We start from the raw sequence: 9,110 nt of genomic DNA, 5'->3' as shown, positions 1-9,110 counted from the left end.
TTCGCCCCCCCCCCCCCCCCCCCCCCTTTCTCGATCCCACCCTTCAAATCGGCCCCTCTGGACTTTAGCCCCAAACGACCTTGCACCGGGCGTTACCCAGATGGGGAGACGCTCGAGGACTTTCTCCTGCAGACAGACGTGCCCAGGTGGCACCCTGGTTGTTGCCTGCCTCCAGCTACGCTGTTGCAGCGGAACGCTAGGCATGGGACCTTTTGTATGTCTCGATCGGCGCGGAGCGGGCGTGCGTGTGGGCTTGTCCGTCTCTCGTCCCTCGTCCCTCGTCCCTCGACCTGCGCTGCGCTCCTTTCGATCTTAGTTGCCCTCGAAGCGAAAGCCAAGTCTGAGCTCTGCCTTTTCTGTCTTGTCCTGTCTGCGTTATTGAATCATCTGAATATCCATTCGTTCTGGGGCAGTATCCGTCCAGTCACGCGTGCCTCATGCAACAAAATATCTACCCATCCTTGTCCCACGGACGAGAGGCACAGTCTGCCAGATTTTTCTCCTTCCTTTCCCTCTTTTGTGCTCATTTCTTTCTCTTTTCGGCCCCCCCCAGTCCCTTGTCTGCACGCTTGGTCCACCAGGTCTCCCGATTACCCCCCATCTTCCCGTCCCATCTCAATGCGGGCTGGCCCACCCGCGCGCGTCCTTGCTTGATTTTACCATCAGCCGGCACCACCTTCACTTGTGATTCCCGGACTCCAGAACTTTTTTTTGCTGATCTTCATCCTGAGAAAAAGAGACCAGAAAATATCGTCGACGGCCTCACCTGGAGTCTGCAGCAAGTCTTGCGCGCCTAGGTCCATACCAAAAGCTCTCTTGGTACTCGAAGGGCCCTTGGTCCCTCATACATCGCTTGCTCCACCCCGGTTCTTCAGAACCCCCGGCGAGCGATCTTCCGAGCTGCAGTCATGACGGCGTGAGCGTTCTCTATTGGTCTGGGAGAGATTGGTCGAGAACCACCACGATCACGATCAACGAGCACGGCCTTCGCGCCTACCTCGAGCTATAACGCTCAACTATCAGCGCATCCTTTACTTCAGCCCAATTGCGCAACCTCAACTTCTTGGTCTTGAGCCCCTGCTGTGCCACTGGGCACGACGGTGATCTTCAACCTAGGCGGATCGCAACCTCTGACAGCAGCCGAGGGTCCGCAAGGCGCTCTCTTGACTCTCGTCGGCACGGTATTGCCCAATCGTGTCGGCATAGTACCTTGCCGGTATCTATCTCGCCGTGTCTAGAGCAGCTGTGTGCGGACACTTTTACTGATTTCAGCGAGGCAGCGGTATCTGGCTCGGCGCTCCATTACGATAAGTCCGAGACCCGTTCTGCCGTGAGCGCTGCTGCAGTTATGATGCAGCTGCAAGAACCCACGCCGCCGCACAACCTCAAGCTTGAGACAAAAGGTATCAACGATGACAGAGGAAGGCCACGCAGCCGGTCCGAGGACGACGACTCCAAGACCAACGACCATGGCGCGGATCACGCTGGTGATGGAGCCAACTCGTCCAACTCTGATGGCCCATCGCGCAAACGACGGCGAAGCCGCAAAGGCCTAGACAAGAAATTCGAATGCCCGCACGAGGGTTGCGGCAAGAGCTACTCCAGGGCAGAACATCTGTGAGCTGCAGTTCCCATGCGCCCGCCACCTCCTCACCTGACTGACACCCCCGAACTGTAGGTACCGACACCAGCTGAACCACACGCCAAAGCAGATATATGTTTGCGATGTCGGCGACTGCGGACGGACCTTTGTGCGACTTGACTTGTGCAATCGCCACAAGGACCGCCACAACTCCAAGGGCTCTTCCTTGAACCGGAAGGACTCGTTGATGGGCCATCTCTCGCCCGTCGCAGCTATGAAGCCTGGCCCCATGCCCACCTCGCCCGAGCTCAGCAGGTCCGGCGCGGGCTTCAATGGCATGCACGTCGATCATGCGCATTACCACTCACCAAAACCCGACATGAACAGTGCCTACCCGCCCCTCGCAAACACGCCACCTACGGCGTACCCCAACACCGCGCACGCGAACCCGATGGACTACATGCCCCGCGACGGAGGCTACGGGCAGATGCACGCGCAGGAGCAATCTCATTCGCCCACGGTCACTCAGAGGCCGTCCGTCCAAACAAATGTCGGTCCTTACGGGGTGTTGTCGCCCGTCTCAACCCAGCATAGTTACAACAGCCAGCCTGCTAACACGCCGCAGTCTGGAGTATATGCTCAAAACTTCCCCGGCCTGAGCCTCCCTCCTTCCGACTTTGCCCCCACCCCCGCGGCTCCGGTCCACAGAGACAGCACCTCGGCCTATGCACCCACGACAACTGCAGAGTATTCCGAGCAGAGCCACGAGCAAAACGGGAGCGACATGGTGATGCTCGACCAGATGGCCATGGCGAACACCATGCCCATGTTCGGACCGAGCGATGGAGTACTACAGAAGTCGCCGTACGTGGTGGGCATGCCCGACGACTTTTTATCGTATCTCTTCAGCAACTCGCCGCAGACAGACGCCGGGTCTCCCCTTGGTCAGATGGCCGCGCAGAACTCGTACTCTGGGTAAGTTATCCGAGGCCAATCCGTCTCTCACGAGGTCGACCCCATGCTGACATGTCGGTCACAGATATGGCGAATTCCAACCCAACCAGTATGGTATACCTTTTTACGGAGCAGATCCCTCCCAGATGGGGTACTTTCCCACGACGGGCAAGCAGGCCGTCATGTCGGTTACGAGCCTCTTGGACCCCAATCTGCCCGAGTCGCTGCTCTCCGAGGATAAGAGCACAGAGATTTACGAGTTTATCGAGAAGAAATTCGTCGAGAATGGACACAGCCCGATCGAATGGCTTCGGGCCAAAATCTTTGACGGCGAAAGGAGCGACGAGACTAACGTGCTTAGCCGCCAGATGATGCAGAAGTACATTGGCTCATACTGGTTGCACTTCAGCGACCAGGTGCCCATCTTGCACAAGCCGACGTTTTCTCCAGATCGGATGCCACCTCTGCTGCTCATTGCCATGATGGCCATCGGAGCGGCCTGCCTCGACAAAGCAGTTGGACGTGAGACGGTCAAGGCCAGTTTTGAGCTGTCCCAATTTCTTGCGTGGCACCTGAGGTGGGAGCTTTTCATGGATTCGAGCTTCCGCCCGCCGGCCAAGCTGTGGGTGTTCCAGACGCTGCTGCTCCTAGAGCTGTACGAGAAGATGTACTCGACCAGAGAGCTGCACGAGCGGGCCCATATCCACCACGCCACCACGATCACGCTGATGCGGCGTGGGCGATCCCTTCTCGGCAAGTCGGCTCTCGACTCTCCGCCGAACCCGCGCGGTGAGCGAGGGAGCAGTTCTCGACACTCGTCGACTTCGGGAGTGGCCCACACAGAGGACGACTGGTGGAATCACTGGATCACCAACGAAGCCACGCGGCGCACTGCCTTTGCCGCGTTTGTGATCGACTCGATCCACGCCACCATGTTTGGCCACTCGACCGTCATGGTGGCGCACGAGATGCGTCTACCGCTACCTTGCGATGAGAGTCTGTGGCAGGCCTCGAATGGAGCGGAGGTGGGAAGGATCGAGGCGAACCATGCGTCCAACGGCATCAAACCGATCTCGTTCCTGGAAGGCCTGAAGAGGACGCTGAGCGGACACGAGGTGCAGACCAACTCGTTCGGCCGCACCATTCTGATGGCCGGGCTGCTGAGCGTGAGCTGGCACATGAACCAGAGAGACCTACAGGTCAATGTTCTCGGCGGCGGTGTATCCCATGCGCTCGGCGGGCGCGACAAGTGGCGTGGTACCCTCACGCGGGCTTTCGACTCGTGGAAGGCCGACTTTGACAAGACGCTGCGCAGGGGCGAGCATGGAACCGACCCCTACTACTCGTCCAACTCGACAAAGTCGGCCGAGACGAACGTCGTCTTCGAGAGCCGCATGGTGCTGCACCACCTGGCCCACATGGCGATGCACGTCGACATTGTCGACTGCCAGATCTTTGCGCGGGCCAAGAGGCTACTGGGGCGGGCGATCGGGACGCAGGATCTCAACAGCGCCCAGCGGCGGATGCGCGACATCTGGGCGCCCTCGGCCAAGGCGCGAGACGCGACGTACTACGCGCTCAAGTTCCTGGGTTCGGTGCTCCTGAGCGAGGACCCCAACGCGGGGTCGTCGATGGGCGGCGGCTACGGGCAGACGGCGCTGCCGTACTCGGCGCGCGACGACGTGTCGCTGAACCGGTCGTGGGTGCTCTACTTTGCGGCGCTGGTGGTGTGGTGCTACGGCTTCGCGCTCGAGGGGCCCTGCCCGGCGGCGCCGCTGGCGACGTCGCGGCACGAGCAGGTGGCGCAGATGCGGCAGTACCTGCAGACGTACGCGAGCGTGTCGTCGCCCGAGGAGCTCAAGACGCGCAAGGGGGTCAACCAGAACAGCTCGCTGCTCATGGTGCTGCGGGACATCTTCCAGGAGACGCGGTGGGAGCTGCTCAACGAGGGGGCGACGCTGCTGGGGAACTGCATCCAGCTCAACTCTGGGGGTGGGTTGGGGTAAGGCTGGGTTGGAATGTATGGGTGGAGGGAGAGTATAGGAGTGAGTGAGGGGGAGGGAGGGTGGAACAGATATGGTCTAGACGAGGCATGATTGTACGAGGAACATGGGAGGGGCGCTTGAGAGAGGGGAAAGGGGGGGCACACATGATGGTTTCCTTCATTCCCTTGATGTCCATGGTGGCTGGCCGGGTCGGTCTATTTGCTATGCATTTTGTTGGACGGCTCTGTTGCTGAATGTTTGGCTGGGCGGATTTGCCATTCATACTAAAATTAAGGCGAGAGACGAGACGAGACGAGACGAGACGAGACGAGACGAGACAAGGAGGGAGCACTGCTGGGATGGGTTTCCAAGGAGGCAGTTTGACATGGGCATACCTGCGAGAGGCCATCTGTTTTGTTCCCGATTATACCCCAGATTTCCCGATTGGGAAAAATGCTTAGTATTTCTGCTTTGTGCATACTGTCTTGGGGTTCCGTTCCGTTCGATTGCAGGTTACGGCTTTGCTTACACGACACGTCCTGCCATTACCGTTTCACTGACTACCTACTTGTCTTTGGCCAAGCGATTGGTAACCCCACCGCCGATTCCTTCTTAAATACGTCGAGGAGGTAAACATGGAACGGGAGTATGGGTGTGAAGATAGGTATCTGCGCCTCTCCTCCTGCGCGGTGCCGAACCCTTCAGGCAGGCAGGTAGCCGATGTCCCGGAGTTAGCGACGTTAAGAAAAGTCGAGCGTCAATGGATGCATGGCCTCCACCAAAAGGCAAGCTTCCCCCACACACTAGCCCCTAGTCCTTGGGAGCTCTGGGCGGTCCAAGCACCGGGGTGTATCGGTGTTAAGCACCGAATCGCTGACTCCTTGTGCAAATCGTGCAGCTTTGCTTTACTCATCATCGGCTTGGATGGCGCGAAGGTTTTACTTGCCTACCTACCTACTTCCATTGCCTTACATACGCACACCAGACGCTTCACACATTTTAATGGCCGGCCTTCGGAGTTTTCGTATCTTTTTTGGTTTGGTATTTCGTTCCTTGACTTTCCTCATCTCTCCTCCGACACACGCATCCCCCTGTAGAATATCATATCCTCTTTGTCTTTGATTGATTCCCTACGACCTACCCGGTGACCTAAATACACGCCTTGCTCTACAGGTACCTTGCTTGTACGTAACTACTACCTACTCGTGCTCATGCTCGTAACGGGTGCTCCCCCGCATTTGCGCTGAGCCGCACCGCACCCACCACCACCACCACCACCCATACACACTCACGGACCTCCGATACGGTGACCGAGGCTTACGAACTTGCGGTTTGGCTCTCCTTTTGAACCTCCAGGAAGCAACAAGACGGGGAGACACAGAGGATAAGAACCGCCCACCATGGGCACCGCCCTGCTGCTGCAGCTGCCGGCCGAGATCCTCCACGGCATCCTGAGCCACGTGGGGCCCGAGGACCTGGCCTCGGTGCCCCGCGCCTGTCGCTCCCTGCACGCCTTTGTCGCGGACAACACGGCCTTGTGGAGGGATGTGTACCTGCGCCATCTGGTACGATGAGTTGTAGTCTCTTTCCACCCTCCACCCCCTCCTTCTGGTGGCATTGAATGATTGGGCGGGGGGGGCTTGTTGAACACCGGATCTCCGGATGGGTTGAACGAGTCTCGGCTTACAAGAACCTCTTTGTGGAAAACAGGATGACCCCCTGGACGCCGATGTACCATGGGAACGGGCGCTGCAGGACCTGGTCAGGCTCAAGAAGATATGCGCCAGCCATGATCCGGACAAGGTACAGTCTCCCTCCTCGCCTCGCCCTTTCCACTCGGGACGGCGGTAGGAGAGACTCTTAATGACCAAAAATGTCCTTTTGTGCTTGTAGAAATCCGAGCTCCCCTTCGTCTACGACGCCTTCACGACGCTCCTCGCCCGCTCCGCCCGCGGCGGCACCGAGCGCTCCGACACGACCAACCTGTACCCGCACTCGCGCAACGCCGACCTACTCGCCCAGCTCTTCGAGGACGAGTCCAACCACGACGCCTTCCTGCGGCGGTCCTTCCTCTTCGAGCGCGCGAGGGGCCTCGTGAACCGCTTCTCGGACCCGCCCAAGGTCGAGCACCAGATGAGCGCCCGGCTGCACTCGCTCTACGGCATGCCCGTCCTCAAGTTCGGTCGCACGCGCTCCACGAGCCGCATGTTCCCCTTCGCCTGCTCCAAGGTGTACGACCTGCGGCAGTACACGGCGCTGACCCGCTGGGGCCCCTTCATGGGCGACGGCTCGATGCGCGTCGACTGGGAGAAGGTCGAGGCCGTGCTCATCGTGCTGCGCGGCAACATCCGCAACAAGGGGCTCGACGGGTACCCGGCCTTTGGCAACTTCTGGAACACCGCCTTCGGCGGCGGCTGGCCCAACAGCTACCTGCCCAAGCCCATGGTGCGCATGGGCAGAGACGTGCTGCTGCTGGCGGCGCGGGACCCCTACGGCGTGTCCGGCTTCTGGCTGCGCGTCGTGTGCTTCCTCGACTACAACGACTTCTTCCGGTACAACTTCCCCATCTTCGACCAGCTCCCGGACAACGTGCCCCGCAGGGCGCTGGACATCCCCGGAGCGACGAGGCTCATCGTCATGAAGATCGAGGTCACGGGGATCGAGGCCCCCGGCCCCAAGGACGGGCAGGCGCTGCCGGTCACGCACTTTCAGGGCACGGCGCGGTCGATTGACGGCGTGTGGGATGAGAACTCGGGCTCGGCGATAAGAGGTACTGTGACAGTTTTTTCTCTCTCCTTGTTCTCTTTGGGTGCAGTTTCCGAGCGTCTCCTTCTTTCTTTTTTCTTTTTGGCAGTTGACAACCTGACTGGCTGACACCACCTGCGTAAAAACCCCCAAGAAACAGGCACCTGCCGCCTCACCCCCGAAGGCGAGGTCCGCTGGACCAGCCACTCGGTGTTCATGGGCGAGGAGCGCTGGACCTCGGAGGGCATCCAGCTCGGCGGCGTGCGGTCCGCCAGGGGCGTCGTGGGCACCTGGTTCGACAAGGACTTTGACCCGCACGGCCCCTGCGGCCCGACGGCGTTCTGGAAGCTCAGCGACCCGCGGGACGTCGGCGGAGAGGGGGACGATGTAGATTCCGACGGGAGTGCTGCTGCTGCTGCTGGTGGTGGCGGCGACATACTCGACATGCCGCACCGGGACCTGCTGCCGCTGTACGTGTCTACGATGCCGAGCGACTTTGGGGACAACAGCGACGAGGAGTTTGATGGGGAGGAGGGGGAGGAGGAGGAGGTCGATGAGGATGACGAGTTTGAGGTGTTCATCCCGGAGGAGATGGAGGTGCTGAGGGACGAGGACGAGGAGGATGGGGAGGATGAGGTGCCGGGGCATGCGGTGGAGATTTGAGCTCTTGTGGTTCAAAAGACTTTTTCTTCTCTTCTTTTTTTTTTCGTTCATATTGCATACTGTCATTGGTATTATGGTTGTTTAAAACCTGGCGCATTCTGGGTTGGTTTGCCTTTTGACGGTGCAGGGGAGAGAGTTTTGGGGATCGGGTTCTGGCATGGCATTCCCGACCGAAGAGGAGATATGGCGGAGAGACCCTCCGACGAGTACAAAATACCCATTTCCTTGAGCGCTGTATATAAGACAAGAGGCAGATAAATGTACATACATACAGAGAGAGCCGTCTGTTTCTGGCTCAGCATTACTCCCTTGCTGTGGGTTGATGTAGCAATCTCGATTTGGAGTTTGATGATAGAATGTATGGACATATCACGTTCCTACGGCTCTGGGAGACAACGGCCTGCCAACAAGTGCTTTCCGATTAGAAAAAAACATGAATACCGAGAAGATTGATCGTTGATCTCTAGAACGTACAGCTTAAAAGCCCCTGGCCACGAAGGGGATAGAAAGATGCAGGACATGAGGGCGAGGGCCGAACCAGGGTTAGGGTTGACCAAGGCGCCGAGGAAGAAGATGGATGGGGTTTTGTTGGGGTAACGTGGGAGTGGATCAGAGGCTCTGACGCTATGCCTCGGCAATTTGTGGCACCCTGAGTCGGCTCCAACCTGAGCCAGCCTCGACCTCCCTCACCATCAACCTCCATACTTTACCTGCCTCTGAACTCCAACATCGCTTTCCACTTCGACTCGAACCCGCCAATCCCTTCCTCGACGCCTCCTTTTGTGCACGAACTCCAGCAAGACGCACCTGCAAATGCCACGACCCGCCCTACCGCCCCCGCCGCCATGGAGTTCATGACCGCCCTCCGGGGCACCTTTGACGAGCAGAAGCCGTCGCTGTTCGAGCTGCTCTCGGAGCAGCAGCTCAACGCCCTGCTGCCGCCGACCCTGCGCTACCTGCTCACCGTCGCCACCCACCGCCACCCGCGCTACCTGCTGCGCGTGCTCAACTCGTTCGACGAGCTCTACGCCCTGCTCATGCTCGCCGTCGAGCGGCACTACCTGCGCACCCGGGGGGGCACCTTCACCGAGCACTTCTACGGCCTCAAGCGCGAGCGCGCCACCGCCGCCGCGGGCGACATCCCGCGGGCCGCCGCGGCCGCCCCCGGCGCTGTCTCTTCT

The 9,110-nt window shown here is 59.4% G+C and overlaps 3 protein-coding genes across 3 annotated transcripts; all 3 read left to right on the top strand.

Annotated features, from left to right (window-relative positions):
• Positions 1-1,351: 1,351 nt before the first annotated feature.
• Positions 1,352-4,542, top strand: E0L32_012423 (uncharacterized protein; the record flags this gene model as incomplete). The annotated part of the gene is made up of 3 exons (XM_031135262.1): positions 1,352-1,617; positions 1,679-2,557; positions 2,622-4,542. The coding sequence occupies 3 exons, from the start codon at positions 1,352-1,354 to the stop codon at positions 4,540-4,542; spliced, it is 3,066 nt and encodes a 1,021-aa protein (XP_030998301.1).
• A 1,379-nt stretch (positions 4,543-5,921) lies between these two features.
• On the top strand, positions 5,922-7,929 carry E0L32_012422 (uncharacterized protein; the record flags this gene model as incomplete). The annotated part of the gene is made up of 4 exons (XM_031135261.1): positions 5,922-6,086; positions 6,232-6,324; positions 6,415-7,291; positions 7,427-7,929. 4 exons carry the CDS (start codon positions 5,922-5,924, stop codon positions 7,927-7,929), a joined length of 1,638 nt encoding a protein of 545 aa, XP_030998300.1.
• Positions 7,930-8,774: 845 nt separating this feature from the next.
• On the top strand, positions 8,775-9,110 carry E0L32_012421 (uncharacterized protein; the record flags this gene model as incomplete). The annotated part of the gene is made up of 1 exon (XM_031135260.1): positions 8,775-9,110. A coding segment is annotated over one exon (336 nt), but the record flags the coding sequence as incomplete, so codon positions are not given.

This window comes from Thyridium curvatum (assembly GCF_004353045.1).
Source record: "Thyridium curvatum strain D216 chromosome Unknown NODE_179_length_9110_cov_86.313036, whole genome shotgun sequence".
Lineage (NCBI taxonomy): Eukaryota > Fungi > Ascomycota > Sordariomycetes > Thyridiales > Thyridiaceae > Thyridium > Thyridium curvatum.
This window is presented reverse-complemented; position numbering and strand designations above follow the sequence as displayed.